General features: G+C 57.1%; 7 protein-coding genes and 1 non-coding gene across 8 annotated transcripts; 5 read left to right on the top strand and 3 right to left on the bottom strand.

The window, feature by feature from the left end:
* Window positions 1-207: 207 nt before the first annotated feature.
* Window positions 208-936, bottom strand: PHYSODRAFT_335205 (hypothetical protein; the record flags this gene model as incomplete). The annotated part of the gene is made up of 1 exon (XM_009532562.1): window positions 208-936. The coding sequence occupies one exon, from the start codon at window positions 934-936 to the stop codon at window positions 208-210; it is 729 nt and encodes a 242-aa protein (XP_009530857.1).
* Window positions 937-2,180: 1,244 nt separating this feature from the next.
* Window positions 2,181-4,948, top strand: PHYSODRAFT_335204 (hypothetical protein; the record flags this gene model as incomplete). Its single annotated transcript, XM_009532561.1, has 11 exons — window positions 2,181-2,492; window positions 2,563-2,692; window positions 2,763-2,918; window positions 2,951-3,060; window positions 3,137-3,283; window positions 3,317-3,398; window positions 3,775-4,130; window positions 4,201-4,330; window positions 4,401-4,518; window positions 4,557-4,661; window positions 4,726-4,948. The coding sequence occupies 11 exons, from the start codon at window positions 2,181-2,183 to the stop codon at window positions 4,946-4,948; spliced, it is 1,869 nt and encodes a 622-aa protein (XP_009530856.1).
* A 610-nt stretch (window positions 4,949-5,558) lies between these two features.
* PHYSODRAFT_335203 (hypothetical protein) lies at window positions 5,559-6,287 on the bottom strand (the record flags this gene model as incomplete). Its single annotated transcript, XM_009532560.1, has 1 exon — window positions 5,559-6,287. The coding sequence occupies one exon, from the start codon at window positions 6,285-6,287 to the stop codon at window positions 5,559-5,561; it is 729 nt and encodes a 242-aa protein (XP_009530855.1).
* Window positions 6,288-7,530: 1,243 nt separating this feature from the next.
* Window positions 7,531-11,083, top strand: PHYSODRAFT_335202 (hypothetical protein; the record flags this gene model as incomplete). Its single annotated transcript, XM_009532559.1, has 7 exons — window positions 7,531-7,842; window positions 7,913-8,042; window positions 8,113-8,230; window positions 8,269-8,373; window positions 8,438-8,633; window positions 8,667-8,748; window positions 10,914-11,083. 7 exons carry the CDS (start codon window positions 7,531-7,533, stop codon window positions 11,081-11,083), a joined length of 1,113 nt encoding a protein of 370 aa, XP_009530854.1.
* A 1,488-nt stretch (window positions 11,084-12,571) lies between these two features.
* PHYSODRAFT_514298 (hypothetical protein) lies at window positions 12,572-13,366 on the top strand (the record flags this gene model as incomplete). Its single annotated transcript, XM_009532558.1, has 1 exon — window positions 12,572-13,366. The coding sequence occupies one exon, from the start codon at window positions 12,572-12,574 to the stop codon at window positions 13,364-13,366; it is 795 nt and encodes a 264-aa protein (XP_009530853.1).
* A 582-nt stretch (window positions 13,367-13,948) lies between these two features.
* On the top strand, window positions 13,949-14,021 carry PHYSODRAFT_t1246. The gene has a single exon. It is a non-coding gene; the product is annotated as a tRNA-Arg (tRNA).
* A 456-nt stretch (window positions 14,022-14,477) lies between these two features.
* On the top strand, window positions 14,478-15,203 carry PHYSODRAFT_511199 (hypothetical protein; the record flags this gene model as incomplete). The annotated part of the gene is made up of 1 exon (XM_009532557.1): window positions 14,478-15,203. One exon carries the CDS (start codon window positions 14,478-14,480, stop codon window positions 15,201-15,203), a length of 726 nt encoding a protein of 241 aa, XP_009530852.1.
* A 332-nt stretch (window positions 15,204-15,535) lies between these two features.
* Window positions 15,536-16,239, bottom strand: PHYSODRAFT_335199 (hypothetical protein; the record flags this gene model as incomplete). The annotated part of the gene is made up of 3 exons (XM_009532556.1): window positions 15,536-15,657; window positions 15,728-15,886; window positions 15,936-16,239. The coding sequence occupies 3 exons, from the start codon at window positions 16,237-16,239 to the stop codon at window positions 15,536-15,538; spliced, it is 585 nt and encodes a 194-aa protein (XP_009530851.1).
* Window positions 16,240-16,465: the final 226 nt, after the last annotated feature.

Genomic DNA, 16,465 nt, shown 5'->3' with positions numbered 1-16,465 from the left:
GCGGGATGCAATCGATCGGCCGAAAACTTGACCATCGACCCCGCCGCTCGATGAACAGGAAGGTCTCAAGCGCGCACGTAATGAGGTGCAGCCTAGACCACGTCCGTCAAGCAGCAGAGGTCGACTGCAAACCTGGGTCTGGAAATGCACGCACTACTACTACTACTGTACACAGTTCACATGCATGTCGTTCGGGAGTAACGTCGCTCAGAGCTTCCAGAGCGGACGTTGGGGCTTCGCTGCTGCCGCGCTGCGCCGCCGCCTTGCCTGCGCGCACTGCCCGACAAACGCCGCGCTCTGCTTGAAGTCCAACAGGCGGGACTTGGTAGCTTGCGGAGCTGCAGCAGCTCGGACGTGCGGCTGGGTCTCCGAAGGCTTGGGCTCAACGACTGCAGGCGCAGCGTCAGCAGCAGCCGCGTCGTGGACGCGGTCGAGGAGGTCGTCGGCCTCCTGCAGGAGCTGGCTGTAGCTCTTGACGTCGGCGTCGTCGACAGGGCCGACGGGCAGCTCAGCAGGAGGCGCTTGTTGGAGGCAGTCTTCGTCGTCTCCGTCGTCGGCGGCGGCAGCAGTGACTTCGTGGAGCTCTTCAGTCGGCTCCAGCGCCGTGAAGCCTTGGCCTTGGTCTTGGTCTTGGTCGTCGACGGCTGGAGCTTCGAAACCGGAGTAGCCGTACTGGAACTCGGCAAACCTCGCCGCGTCGAGGAGCTGGATGGACCAGCGGGGGTCGAGCGTCTCCACTGCTGCGACCGCGGAGGAGCGTGCGACGTCGGTCGCCTCGACGGAGCTGGACGCGATGGTCGACGAGGCGCTGTAGGACTCGATGAGGGTGGAGACCCTCGTCCTGCTGGTCGCTGCGGCTGCGGAGGCGCGTGTCGCGGTGCGGACGGCGGCGCGGGACTCGAACAGGGCCACGAGGCGGCGGACGGACGGAGCCATGGCTGGATGGGGAGGGAGCCTGGGCGGGTGCTGGGTGGGGAGGCTTGCTGATATTGGAGAATGAGAAGGCCTCGACAGGGGCGCCGCCAAGTGGGCCGATCCCTCTCTCATACCACTGCTGCGACAGCATGGTTCAGTTCATGGTTCAGTTCAACTCGTGTAGCCATCTTCAACTCGAGAGCCACGTTCGCACGGCTATAGCACGCAACTTCAACAATGCGGTTCCACGAAATAAGTTCGAAATAAATTCGGCGTCGGGCTCGTAAGTTCTGACTTGGCGTCGGCTGCAGTTTGTGCGTCTCCCACTCAAGGCACCGCCGGAACGAAACGGATCGGGGTGATGCTCTGAGTGGCTACGCTTTGGCTGTCAACCCTACTGTACATGCATCAGGCAGGCCATGCTCTTCTCCTCTCCTTGGCTCGTGGCAAACCAAAGATCCCAAGCATACCATATTCTCACCGGGCTGGCAGCAAGTAATGCTTACATTCTTTCGACGCCGCGCTGCCTGGCAATACGGTACCAAGATTCGCGATCACCAGGATGAATATGGTATCAGTAGCTCCTCGAGCTCGGCCCACGGCGAGCCAACCATTTGTCTTTTGTCGCAGGTGTGCTTCAAGAAAAGATCCAGCGACCTTTGCTATTGAGTTAACTATACGCTCGGAATGCATGCTTCACGTGTCCGCACTGAACGGAATGCTTCAGCGCAGCAGAGGCGCCTCACTCGCCGTCCTCTTCTGAAAGACAGCCGTCGGTGCCTGAAGCGATGAACTCGTTCATTGACGCCACCCACTACTCTGTTTATAGCGCAGTACCTGCAAGCGTCGGCGTCGATGCAGTAGTTCGAGGGTCGTGTTAAGAGGACACTCGAGCAGCTTAGACGGCGTCTTTGCGTCTGCATTTTGAGAACCACATCGCAAAGTAGAGAAAAGCGGGCCTTAGATGAGCTTAGTGGGTGTGTTTGTTCGTAGTACGAGCTTGGCAGTACTGTGCTTGAAGGCATCCACGCAGTGTTAATGGTCTCAATTCCATGCATCACGTATCGCTGGAACCTGTAGGCTCTGCCGTCTAACGAAAAGTTGAAGTTGGCCTCATATCCGAAAAGTTGAAGTTGGCCGCCTTTTCCCGAAAATTACATTACACAAAATTCGCAATAGTAGCATGCCAAGCTCAGCAATAATGGGCGGACGGCACCGCAGCTAGCACGACTCTCGCGGCGTCAGCAGCGCGCAGGACGCGGGCCATGGCGCGCACTCCGTGTCCGCAGGCGCGTCCGGTACGACAGACGCGTCCGCTGCGTCGGGCGGCTCTGTGTCGACGCTGGGGCCTCCACGATCCACGGGAACGTCAACGTGCACCTGGACCTGAACACGAACGCGCTGAGCGTGGACAGCTGCACCACCAGACGGAGATCGAGGTGACAGTGGCCAAGTGCGACCCGCACGCGCTGTTCAAGAGCCACGCGGCGCCGTCCAGCAACCGGAACACGCTCCTCTGGGACATTGGCGACGTGGGGGCGGGCTGGAAGCCTCGAGTTGCCCCAGCGCGTTGGCCGGTGACCCCCACAAAGCTCCTACGATTCGTGACGGCGTCGAGTGTTGGTGCTGCTGCTGCCCGCGTGGGAGAAGGTGTTCGTGTCGGGTGGCGCTGAGTTGTTCCACCGCCTGGCTGGCGGCCAGCACCGCGGTTGCATTGTGGACTGGACTCCAGATCTTCCCGCCGTTTGCTCGCCCAGGATGCTGCGTCGCTCGGGGAGTGCGGTCAATCTGCAGACACGAACTCGTCGCCGTTGTGGTGGCCTCCGCTCCGTGGGGTGGTGCCGAAGCTGCTGAAGAGTCTCACAGTAGCGGCGACGGCGGCGACGTGGGCACGGGATACCGCGACAGCGCCACCTTGTCCTCAGAAGACTTGGCGGAGGAGCACGAAGCTGCTCCACCAGCGCTGCGAAGTCGTCCTGGAGCTGTGTGTTCACTCCAGCAAGGTCTGTGTGCTCTTCGGTCTGGCCGCCGACAGCGTCCATCACGTCCGCTGAGAGATCAGCAACCTCCGTGTTCCACGACCAGAGTTTCTCGGGAAGGAAGCTGAAGTTCACCAGAGACTGTGAAAGGCAGCTTGATCACGGCGTCATGATACTGGGTCGACGGAACCAGGCTGCTGGATTCCGGTCTTTCGTCGTTGAGTCCGTTTGCGCTTGGGCAGCGTACGCTGGCCAAAGAGAAGAAGAACAAGAACTTCGAGCGGCTATCGGCGGCGCCACCCGCCCTACACAACCTTCTCAATCAGATGCAGGAGTCGCTGGCAACTCTGGATACCCGCGATACCGGGCTGCAGTTCCCATCGGACAAGGTCTCGCAGGCTTCGTCTTCGCCATGAAGCCAGGTGCTACCGAAGGCACAAGTGGACGTGGCCAAGGCGTACGAGTCACTTCAAAAGAGACTGGTAGAGCTGCTCGGCAAGCGCTGTGCCAGCATTCGCGCTATTTTACAGAGAACCAGTTCGAATTGGGGCTCTAGCGTTGGAAACCAGTGTGTTTAGACACAGGAGGAGGCAGGACAAGGTCAAATACATGCGCTCGTTTGCTTCTCAGCAGTTCATGGCCATTAGAAAGATACCAAAAGCAGTTCATGTTGCGATATAAGGAGTAAACAAACAAATTGGTGGTATCATGAGGACGTTAGTTATATCGCTGGAACCTGTAGGCTCTGCCGTCTAACGAAAAGTTGAAGTTGGCCTCATATCCGAAAAGTTGAAGTTGGCCTTTTCCCGAAAATTACATTACACAAAATTCGCAATAGTAGCATGCCAAGCTCAGCAATAATGGGCGGACGGCACCGCAGCTAGCACGACTCTCGCGGCGTCAGCAGCGCGCAGGACGCGGGCCATGGCGCGCACTCCGTGTCCGCAGGCGCGTCCGGTACGACAGACGCGTCCGCTGCGTCGGGCGGCTCTGTGTCGACGCTGGGGCCTCCACGATCCACGGGAACGTCAACGTGCACCTGGACCTGAACACGAACGCGCTGAGCGTGGACAGCTGCACCACCAGACGGAGATCGAGGTGACAGTGGCCAAGTGCGACCCGCACGCGCTGTTCAAGAGCCACGCGGCGCCGTCCAGCAACCGGAACACGCTCCTCTGGGACATTGGCGACGTGGGGGCGGGCTGGAAGCCTCGAGTTGCCCCAGCGCGTTGGCCGGTGACCCCCACAAAGCTCCTACGATTCGTGACGGCGTCGAGTGTTGGTGCTGCTGCTGCCCGCGTGGGAGAAGGTGTTCGTGTCGGGTGGCGCTGAGTTGTTCCACCGCCTGGCTGGCGGCCAGCACCGCGGTTGCATTGTGGACTGGACTCCAGATCTTCCCGCCGTTTGCTCGCCCAGGATGCTGCGTCGCTCGGGGAGTGCGGTCAATCTGCAGACACGAACTCGTCGCCGTTGTGGTGGCCTCCGCTCCGTGGGGTGGTGCCGAAGCTGCTGAAGAGTCTCACAGTAGCGGCGACGGCGGCGACGTGGGCACGGGATACCGCGACAGCGCCACCTTGTCCTCAGAAGACTTGGCGGAGGAGCACGAAGCTGCTCCACCAGCGCTGTGAAGTCGTCCTGGAGCTGTGTGTTCACTCCAGCAAGGTCTGTGTGCTCTTCGGTCTGGCCGCCGACAGCGTCCATCACGTCCGCTGAGAGATCAGCAACCTCCGTGTTCCACGACCAGAGTTTCTCGGGAAGGAAGCTGAAGTTCACCAGAGACTGTGAAAGGCAGCTTGATCACGGCGTCATGATACTGGGTCGACGGAACCAGGCTGCTGGATTCCGGTCTTTCGTCGTTGAGTCCGTTTGCGCTTGGGCAGCGTACGCTGGCCAAAGAGAAGAAGAACAAGAACTTCGAGCGGCTATCGGCGGCGCCACCCGCCCTACACAACCTTCTCAATCAGATGCAGGAGTCGCTGGCAACTCTGGATACCCGCGATACCGGGCTGCAGTTCCCATCGGACAAGGTCTCGCAGGCTTCGTCTTCGCCATGAAGCCAGGTGCTACCGAAGGCACAAGTGGACGTGGCCAAGGCGTACGAGTCACTTCAAAAGAGACTGGTAGAGCTGCTCGGCAAGCGCTGTGCCAGCATTCGCGCTATTTTACAGAGAACCAGTTCGAATTGGGGCTCTAGCGTTGGAAACCAGTGTGTTTAAACACAGGAGGAGGCAGGACAAGGTCAAATACATGCGCTCGTTTGCTTCTCAGCAGTTCATGGCCATTAGAAAGATACCAAAAGCAGTTCATGTTGCGATATAAGGAGTAAACAAACAAATTGGTGGTATCATGAGGACGTTAGTTAATTTATGTGGATCCAGGTCTGCGCGTCAAGCCTCGAGTCCTCTCGAAGGCTGATCCTGCACCCTAAGCCAGCACGTGATGAGGTGCAGCTCAGGCGCGGGATGCAATCGATCGGCCGAAAACTTGACCATCGACCCCGCCGCTCGATGAACAGGAAGGTCTCAGGCGCGCACGTAATGAGGTGCAGCCTAGACCACGTCCGTCAAGCAGCAGAGGTCGACTGCAAACCTGGGTCTGGAAATGCACGCACTACTACTACTACTGTACACAGTTCACATGCATGTCGTTCGGGAGTAACGTCGCTCAGAGCTTCCAGAGCGGACGTTGGGGCTTCGCTGCTGCCGCGCTGCGCCGCCGCCTTGCCTGCGCGCACTGCCCGACAAACGCCGCGCTCTGCTTGAAGTCCAACAGGCGGGACTTGGTAGCTTGCGGAGCTGCAGCAGCTCGGACGTGCGGCTGGGTCTCCGAAGGCTTGGGCTCAACGACTGCAGGCGCAGCGTCAGCAGCAGCCGCGTCGTGGACGCGGTCGAGGAGGTCGTCGGCCTCCTGCAGGAGCTGGCTGTAGCTCTTGACGTCGGCGTCGTCGACAGGGCCGACGGGCAGCTCAGCAGGAGGCGCTTGTTGGAGGCAGTCTTCGTCGTCTTCGTCGTCGGCGGCGGCAGCAGTGACTTCGTGGAGCTCTTCAGTCGGCTCCAGCGCCGTGAAGCCTTGGCCTTGGTCTTGGTCTTGGTCGTCGACGGCTGGAGCTTCGAAACCGGAGTAGCCGTACTGGAACTCGGCAAACCTCGCCGCGTCGAGGAGCTGGATGGACCAGCGGGGGTCGAGCGTCTCCACTGCTGCGACCGCGGAGGAGCGTGCGACGTCGGTCGCCTCGACGGAGCTGGACGCGATGGTCGACGAGGCGCTGTAGGACTCGATGAGGGTGGAGACCCTCGTCCTGCTGGTCGCTGCGGCTGCGGAGGCGCGTGTCGCGGTGCGGACGGCGGCGCGGGACTCGAACAGGGCCACGAGGCGGCGGACGGACGGAGCCATGGCTGGATGGGGAGGGAGCCTGGGCGGGTGCTGGGTGGGGAGGCTTGCTGGCGAGGCGGAGAATGAGAAGGCCTCGACAGGGGCGCCGCCAAGTGGGCCGATCCCTCTCTCATACCACTGCTGCGACAGCATGGTTCAGTTCATGGTTCAGTTCAACTCGTGTAGCCATCTTCAACTCGAGAGCCACGTTCGCACGGCTATAGCACGCAACTTCAACAATGCGGTTCCACGAAATAAGTTCGAAATAAATTCGGCGTCGGGCTCGTAAGTTCTGACTTGGCGTCGGCTGCAGTTTGTGCGTCTCCCACTCAAGGCACCGCCGGAACGAAACGGATCGGGGTGATGCTCTGAGTGGCTACGCTTTGGCTGTCAACCCTACTGTACATGCATCAGGCAGACCATGCTCTTCTCCTCTCCTTGGCTCGTGGCAAACCAAAGATCCCAAGCATACCATATTCTCACCGGGCTGGCAGCAAGTAATGCTTACATTCTTTCGACGCCGCGCTGCCTGGCAATACGGTACCAAGATTCGCGATCACCAGGATGAATATGGTATCAGTAGCTCCTCGAGCTCGGCCCACGGCGAGCCAACCATTTGTCTTTTGTCGCAGGTGTGCTTCAAGAAAAGATCCAGCGACCTTTGCTATTGAGTTAACTATACGCTCGGAATGCATGCTTCACGTGTCCGCACTGAACGGAATGCTTCAGCGCAGCAGAGGCGCCTCACTCGCCGTCCTCTTCTGAAAGACAGCCGTCGGTGCCTGAAGCGATGAACTCGTTCATTGACGCCACCCACTACTCTGTTTATAGCGCAGTACCTGCAAGCGTCGGCGTCGATGCAGTAGTTCGAGGGTCGTGTTAAGAGGACACTCGAGCAGCTTAGACGGCGTCTTTGCGTCTGCATTTTGAGAACCACATCGCAAAGTAGAGAAAAGCGGGCCTTAGATGAGCTTAGTGGGTGTGTTTGTTCGTAGTACGAGCTTGGCAGTACTGTGCTTGAAGGCATCCACGCAGTGTTAATGGTCTCAATTCCATGCATCACGTATCGCTGGAACCTGTAGGCTCTGCCGTCTAACGAAAAGTTGAAGTTGGCCTCATATCCGAAAAGTTGAAGTTGGCCTTTTCCCGAAAATTACATTACACAAAATTCGCAATAGTAGCATGCCAAGCTCAGCAATAATGGGCGGACGGCACCGCAGCTAGCACGACTCTCGCGGCGTCAGCAGCGCGCAGGACGCGGGCCATGGCGCGCACTCCGTGTCCGCAGGCGCGTCCGGTACGACAGACGCGTCCGCTGCGTCGGGCGGCTCTGTGTCGACGCTGGGGCCTCCACGATCCACGGGAACGTCAACGTGCACCTGGACCTGAACACGAACGCGCTGAGCGTGGACAGCTGCACCACCAGACGGAGATCGAGGTGACAGTGGCCAAGTGCGACCCGCACGCGCTGTTCAAGAGCCACGCGGCGCCGTCCAGCAACCGGAACACGCTCCTCTGGGACATTGGCGACGTGGGGGCGGGCTGGAAGCCTCGAGTTGCCCCAGCGCGTTGGCCGGTGACCCCCACAAAGCTCCTACGATTCGTGACGGCGTCGAGTGTTGGTGCTGCTGCTGCCCGCGTGGGAGAAGGTGTTCGTGTCGGGTGGCGCTGAGTTGTTCCACCGCCTGGCTGGCGGCCAGCACCGCGGTTGCATTGTGGACTGGACTCCAGATCTTCCCGCCGTTTGCTCGCCCAGGATGCTGCGTCGCTCGGGGAGTGCGGTCAATCTGCAGACACGAACTCGTCGCCGTTGTGGTGGCCTCCGCTCCGTGGGGTGGTGCCGAAGCTGCTGAAGAGTCTCACAGTAGCGGCGACGGCGGCGACGTGGGCACGGGATACCGCGACAGCGCCACCTTGTCCTCAGAAGACTTGGCGGAGGAGCACGAAGCTGCTCCACCAGCGCTGTGAAGTCGTCCTGGAGCTGTGTGTTCACTCCAGCAAGGTCTGTGTGCTCTTCGGTCTGGCCGCCGACAGCGTCCATCACGTCCGCTGAGAGATCAGCAACCTCCGTGTTCCACGACCAGAGTTTCTCGGGAAGGAAGCTGAAGTTCACCAGAGACTGTGAAAGGCAGCTTGGTCACGGCGTCATGATACTGGGTCGACGGAACCAGGCTGCTGGATTCCGGTCTGTCGTCACTGAGTCCATCGACGCTTGCTCAGCGTGCGCTGGCCAAGGAGAAGAAGAACAAGAAGTGCGAGCAGCTATCGGCGGCGCCACCCGCCCTACACAACCTTCTCAATCAGATGCAGGAGTCGCTGGCAACTCTGGATACCCGCGATACCGGGCTGCAGTTCCCATCGGACAAGGTCTCGCAGGCTTCGTCTTCGCCATGAAGCCAGGTGCTACCGAAGGCACAAGTGGACGTGGCCAAGGCGTACGAGTCACTTCAAAAGAGACTGGTAGAGCTGCTCGGCAAGCGCTGTGCCAGCATTCGCGCTATTTTACAGAGAACCAGTTCGAATTGGGGCTCTAGCGTTGGAAACCAGTGTGTTTAGACACAGGAGGAGGCAGGACAAGGTCAAATACATGCGCTCGTTTGCTTCTCAGCAGTTCATGGCCATTAGAAAGATACCAAAAGCAGTTCATGTTGCGATATAAGGAGTACACAAACAAATTGGTGGTATCATGAGGACGTTAGTTAATTTATGTGGATCCAGGTCTGCGCGTCAAGCCTCGAGTCCTCTCGAAGGCTGATCCTGCACCCTAAGCCAGCACGTGATGAGGTGCAGCTCAGGCGCGGGATGCAATCGATCGGCCGAAAACTTGACCATCGACCCCGCCGCTCGATGAACAGGAAGGTCTCAGGCGCGCACGTAATGAGGTGCAGCCTAGACCACGTCCGTCAAGCAGCAGAGGTCGACTTCCCTTACGATGAGTGCCTAAAGTCTGGCGGAAAGTGTCTCTGGAGAATGTATCCCGGTGTACGCCTCATCTTGCCGTGGCTCAGAGTGCTCCAGAGGATCAAATTACCATGAGAATGAACCCACTACTACCATGATCATGCGCAGGAGGCTGCTAAACCCACTGAAAGTGTGGCTTTGAGGAGATACACACGAGTCCGCACTGCAGCAGACTTGTTACCCAGAGTGTCGCACGGAAACCTAGAGTGCCGCACGATGACCCAGAGTTCACCTCCCTGAGTGCAGGTGACCCAGAGTTCCAAAGATGATTCTCTGGGTTTGGGCCATACATCCAGACCCTCTATACTGAACTGAAGTGTTTCCCGAGCCAACACCCAAGAATCCCCACAGTTCCCCAAGATTCCTCAGAATTCCCAGGATTTCAGAGGATGACCCTGAGTGTCACCTGGTTTTCAGGGATTCGAGCCAGTTTGAAGCCAGTCTGCAATCAAAATGATGCGTGACCTTGAAGAACCGTCATGGAAGCACAGACTGGATACTTTCGAGGAGTCGAGAGGGAGTCCTGAACCATACTAAACCAAGTCTAAGGACCCACAATTGGCACTTCCGACGCCGTGCGACAATGGATTCGCAAGCCGATCGCAAGTTTGGACCGCTGATCCCAAGGTATACTCAAGACAAGACATTTTGACCCCAAGCATAGTGAACAGAAGATATTTGCCCGAAGAAGAGAGAGAGAGAGAAGTAGCTGATAAAAACCAAACAGAGTTCCTTTTACCCTGTACTGCGTAAGTGACTTCTAACAAGCCTGCCGACTGAAATCCGGAGGACCCGAGACTACGACCGCGGGACGCTAAGGGCATATCAACGGCGAAAGACAGCCGTCTGTGTGGGCTCCATCAAACTCAAGTCCAGTGAGGTCGTGACCAGCGACGGCCTTGAGCTTCCTGGGGTGATCCATCTATTCCATATCCTAGTTGGGTCACTTGCTGTGCTCGTGGTAGCCCATTTCATATTATTCCAGAGGGTATTCTGGGGTGCTAGGTAGTCGCCTCCAGGATTTTGTATTGACTGCTTGTGTGAAGGGAAGGTAACTGATAGTGATTGTATTTTCCTCTTTTATTGGAGGTGGTGCGCGTTCGTGTGAGTCTCAGGGGAGCTAGGCACCTGAATTTCAGACTCGAGTGAACCTAGTGTGTGTGACCCACCGTCCAAGGGTCCAAAAGAATAAGTGACGGCTAGTTGTAGTGTTTGTATACTCTGTATTTGTTCGTTTTATCGAGCTAGGAGGGCATTTGGGTAAGGTGTCTTCTGAGTTCCAAGTCCCAGAGTTGACTGAAATCCTGGACCCTGAATTCGTGATATTCTGGGTTTCAGGAGATCTGATTCTCTGGGTTTGCTTTTTGGTGTGGAGGTGCGTTCTGAAGTAGACGTGCGCCCCCGCATTTCTTCGAGGTTACATTTTTAACCGGTGGAGTGCCGTTCCGTCGAAGACAAACGAGCCGACAGGGATTACACAAGGTGCCCACGCCAACCAAGGAGTGTGATTCTCAGGGTTTAAAGCTTTGCGGCTGCGAATCTCTGGGTCTATCTTCTTGCTGTTGACTCTCAAGTCGATTCTCTGGGTCTACCCCTGGGGAACAGTCTTGGGCTGCGCTATGCGAACCCCCTGGGCGACAAAGGTTTCATCGGCCTCGCCTCACCAGTTGTTTTTGCTGCTTACAGGCAAGCGTCTGCTGCTGCAGCTGTACAAGCTGTCGTACACAGTCAAGCTGTTGGGCTCGGTCGCACTGCTCAACCCGCTGCATTCGTACCTGGCGTTCGAAGGCCTGGGGGAGAGGCCCACGCAGGATTCCCGCGCTCAAGGATTCCGACATCTTTCCGCGTTGATGTAAGCGGCGAAGACGACGGCAGGAGCTGATGCGGTATGGCGTGCTCCGAACAATGGTGTGGTGTATATCATGTTGTCCTGTATACTGCATTGCATGCAGTTTATTAGACTGATGTTGTATCGTAGCCTACATGAGCTAACCAGATTAATATTGATGCTGTTGAAGGAGACTACGGCGACCAAGCAGTCATGATCAGCCCGAAAACGAGCCGGCCTGAGTGAAGGCGACGACTCGAATGAGGTAGTAGCGAAAAGAACGAGCCGAGACGAATTCCGGCCAAGCCGGAGATGCCGCTTTGGTGTTCATTGTATGACCGATGGGCAAACGAGCCGACACCTGGCATGGCTGGCGCTGCTAATGATAAGGGCGAGAGGTAGTAACGTGAACGTTAGCAAACTAATATAAGCGATTTGGATAAATGCAATTGCAGTCGATGCGGTTCCCAGTATAGCGAGGCTTTGGATACCCACACACATAGTTGTAGATGCAACTTTGCCTTTGTATGCTCCAATTAGCGAAACGGCTTGTAATCGCTGCTTTCCTGTTGACTGGATTGGCAAAGGCATGGTTTTGGCATCTATCAATCAAAGCAGCAGCTAATTGAAGTATTCAACTGTAGAACTTCTTGCACCCATGGAGAAACCATGTGGTAAACTACATCCACCTCAAGCATGAATGCAGGTGTAGCGCTTTAGTGTGTGTTGTTAGTTGGGAAGGGTCCAGGCAACTAACTACTTCGGTGTTGAAGTCAGTGAAATTTGACTTAGTGATCAAACTTGGTAATCCTCGCTGCTTTGTTGCTTCTACTACAGAATGACATGCTTCTGTCTGCAATGACACATCCTAACTTGCATCTTAGGTATTGTCTTATGTACACAATGGTAACGTTTCATTTGATTACCCCCTGGATATTTTTCTGGATGTCTATTTCATTTTATGTTTGTATACGGTAGTGCATAGAATGCCTCCGGACGTGCCACATGTTTACAGAACGCCTAGAGGTGACACCTACTTTGTATATAAGTTTTTGTATGGGAAGTTTCAAATTACGATTTTTTTAAAATCGGGACTCGCTAGGGCCCTAGTTTCTGTTCGGCGGGCATCCTGTCACTATCCGTGGTAAGTAGCATTATTCAGCATGGGTATGCCACACTGGAGCCAGCACGGCCTTGTTGGCCTCCATCGTGAATCCTATCTTCCCTAACCATTTTTGAATACAAACATCAAGTCTAATTACGCTGCATACGGTATGCAGTTTACATGTTCTTTTCGGCTCCCGGTCTGGAGGGGTTAAACTTGTTACTGTACACATGTACATATGCAACCGGCTCTGTAGAGTAATCTTGACGGGAAGATATGCAAAGCTGGATGGTGGATGTACCGTATCGTTGGCAAGATCCGCTCAATAAGGGCTGGAGTCGCCACAATACATCTTCTGTCAGTTCTAGATTTTCGACGAAGAGCACGCAACTACCCGTCCCTCCAGTCGCGATGAAGCTCGGACTACCCTTTGCTATCGCGCTCTCTGCTCTTGTTGCAGCCCAAGCTGCTGTCATTGACTATGACAAGGTCCAGCCGTTCCCTGAGCTCGAGCCCAAAACGATTTCCGAGAAGGCTGCTATCAAGTACAAGCCCAGCCTGGCCATCAAGGACGGCTGCCGCTCTTACGCTGCTGTGAATGCGGCCGGCGACACGAGCGGCGGAATGGACCCAATGGCGCCCGACGGAGGAACGGTAGAGAAAAACCCGTACGGTCACGGCTGCAGGGGATCGGTATTGGGCTCGCAAGTGTACAGCCGATCTGGGTGGTACCGCGACGTTTGGGCCATCATGTACGCTTGGTACTTCCCCAGAGACATCAGTTGGTATGAGGCGAGCTACCCACCCGTCCGCCATGACTGGATCAACACCATCGTCTGGCTTAACAACCCGGCGCTGGAGAATCCGTCGCTTCTCGGAGTCTCTGCCTCCCGGGAAGACGCCGAATACGTGGCCTATCCTCCTACCGTGAAGGAGTTTATGAACGGCACCCACCCCAAGATGGAGTACTTCATGGGCTTTTATGTGGGCGGGTATCACACAATTGATGTGTCGTTGGATGCGGGTGACTTTCAAGACCTCGTCCATTGGTCGCAGCTGACGGACCAAGCGCGCAAGGCTTTGGAGACTGCGGACTTCGGTGTGGTAACCCCCGTCCCCTTCAACGACGTCAACTTCGAGAAGAATCTAGAGCGGGGCTGGTATCAGAACGACACGATCCTAGAACACAAGATCGGGATCGTGTAGTTGCCCCTACACACGATTCGAAAGCTGTACTCGTTATCAGAATACTGCAGGAAAAAGTAATTTTGAGAGTGCATTTGGCTACCAAGTACGCACCGATTGCCAGTCAGCTTCCAAAACTGCCTAAAGTACTCTGCAATCCACTCTCGGACTAGATCCCAATTTGGAAGACTCGCTCGCAGGTCGTGGCGGTGCAGATACGAGGCCCGCGTATCGCTACGTGTATGACGTACGGTACCGGTACTGACCGCGAGTGTACACATTTTCGAGGACCCCTCCGGATCGATGAAGCCGAAGTGAGGTTAGATACTACTTATTGGTGATAACGTTTTCGCGATAACATAGCAAAGTTGCTGTTGTGCAGCAATTTTAAGAAGACATCGCAAGTGCAAGCAATCGCCTCTAACAGCGCTTTCGACATAGGACCAAGTCAAACCGAATTGTCACCAATGCGCGATAACCGCACTGGCAGTAAAAAGAAAAGTTTTAATTGATTTTTTATTTTTATGGTACTCTCAATTTCTGTAGGTAACAACTACTAATTGTTACTTTATTTATTTAACTTGCGTTTTGTTGGTGACGGAAGCGCGGCTGGCGCAATTGAAAGCGTATCAAACTTCGAATCTGGGGGTTGCGGGTTCGAGTCCCGCGTTCCGTACATTTTTGCAGTGCAAAAGTGTGCAATATTTGCACGAGTACGTACACGGCCTCGTCCCTTGCGTCGAAAGCGCTGGTAGCAAAATAGCTGGCTAAATGCGTTCAAGTGCACGCGTACACTCGCCACGCTGTACCATGGCAACAAAACGCTTCCCGATCCGTATGGCTCGGTGTACCATGTGATCCGAATTTAAGGCCGAATTTAGAGTTGATACTCCACACCAGCAATTGTTTGGGCTGTCAGTGAAGATCGCGGCTCTTGGTCCAGCGACTGTTCCAGGCGGGATATCTCTCCCCCATGGATATCAACCCGCGACGGACGGCGGCCACACAGCCAGCCAAGATCTTCTCTCTCTCTCTTGTCGATGCTTTCCATCGTCTGCATCGATTCGCCACTTCTCGTCCCGAGTAGAAGGTCGTCCAAGTCCTGCGTAGCGTCGTTTCCACGTGCGCGCCAATGCTTTCGAGCCCCATCCGGCTCTTCCTCCCGCTGGCGGTAGTCGCCACCGTATTGCTCGGTGTCTCGGCCGAGCCCGAGTGGTGGCTCGTGCCGCCGATCGACTGCCAAGTCGGGCCCTGGGGCGACTTCAGCGGCTGCTCCGCCGCCTACTCCACGGTCAAGACCCGGCGCCGCAACGTCGTGGTCTGGCCGCTGTTCGGCGGGGCGCCGTGCCCTGCACTGGAGGAGTCGCAGCCCTGCGTGCGCGTCGACTGCCAGGTCGGACCCTGGAGCGCCTACACGTGCAACCCTTTCACGGGCTGGAAGACGCGCTCGCGGGTGGTCACGGTCCGGCCGCAGGACGGAGGCGCCGCCTGCCCCGCGCTCTCCCAGAGCGTACCGTGCGACCCCATCAACTGCGTCGTGAGTGACTGGACGCCGTGGAGCACGTGCCTGCTCAAGGTCAAGTCCCGGGCGAGAACAGTGCAGACGTTCCCGCTGTACGGCGGCTTGGCGTGTCCGTCGCTGGTGGAAGTTCAGGCTTGCGTCCCCGTGGACTGCGCGGTGGGGGCCTGGAGTGCGTTCAAGATCCTGGGCACGATCAAGACTCGCTCCCGTGAAGACACGTGCCAGCCAGACAGCGGGTTGCCGTGTCCTCCGCTCGTCGAGCAGGTTCCGTGCAATCCGGTGGACTGCAGCCCGGTATCGCGGGTATCCAGAGTTGCCAGCGACTCCTGCATCTGATTGAGAAGGTTGTGTAGGGCGGGTGGCGCCGCCGATAGCTGCTCGCACTTCTTGTTCTTCTTCTCCTTGGCCAGCGCACGCTGAGCAAGCGTCGATGGACTCAGTGACGACAGACCGGAATCCAGCAGCCTGGTTCCGTCGACCCAGTATCATGACGCCGTGACCAAGCTGCCTTTCACAGTCTCTGGTGAACTTCAGCTTCCTTCCCGAGAAACTCTGGTCGTGGAACACGGAGGTTGCTGATCTCTCAGCGGACGTGATGGACGCTGTCGGCGGCCAGACCGAAGAGCACACAGACCTTGCTGGAGTGAACACACAGCTCCAGGACGACTTCACAGCGCTGGTGGAGCAGCTTCGTGCTCCTCCGCCAAGTCTTCTGAGGACAAGGTGGCGCTGTCGCGGTATCCCGTGCCCACGTCGCCGCCGTCGCCGCTACTGTGAGACTCTTCAGCAGCTTCGGCACCACCCCACGGAGCGGAGGCCACCACAACGGCGACGAGTTCGTGTCTGCAGATTGACCGCACTCCCCGAGCGACGCAGCATCCTGGGCGAGCAAACGGCGGGAAGATCTGGAGTCCAGTCCACAATGCAACCGCGGTGCTGGCCGCCAGCCAGGCGGTGGAACAACTCAGCGCCACCCGACACGAACACCTTCTCCCACGCGGGCAGCAGCAGCACCAACACTCGACGCCGTCACGAATCGTAGGAGCTTTGTGGGGGTCACCGGCCAACGCGCTGGGGCAACTCGAGGCTTCCAGCCCGCCCCCACGTCGCCAATGTCCCAGAGGAGCGTGTTCCGGTTGCTGGACGGCGCCGCGTGGCTCTTGAACAGCGCGTGCGGGTCGCACTTGGCCACTGTCACCTCGATCTCCGTCTGGTGGTGCAGCTGTCCACGCTCAGCGCGTTCGTGTTCAGGTCCAGGTGCACGTTGACGTTCCCGTGGATCGTGGAGGCCCCAGCGTCGACACAGAGCCGCCCGACGCAGCGGACGCGTCTGTCGTACCGGACGCGCCTGCGGACACGGAGTGCGCGCCATGGCCCGCGTCCTGCGCGCTGCTGACGCCGCGAGAGTCGTGCTAGCTGCGGTGCCGTCCGCCCATTATTGCTGAGCTTGGCATGCTACTATTGCGAATTTTGTGTAATGTAATTTTCGGGAAAAGGCCAACTTCAACTTTTCGGATATGAGGCCAACTTCAACTTTTCGTTAGACGGCAGAGCCTACAGGTTCCAGCGATACGTGATGCATGGAATTGAGACCATTA

This window comes from Phytophthora sojae (genome assembly GCF_000149755.1).
Source record: "Phytophthora sojae unplaced genomic scaffold PHYSOscaffold_6, whole genome shotgun sequence".
NCBI lineage: Eukaryota > Oomycota > Peronosporomycetes > Peronosporales > Peronosporaceae > Phytophthora > Phytophthora sojae.
This window is presented reverse-complemented; position numbering and strand designations above follow the sequence as displayed.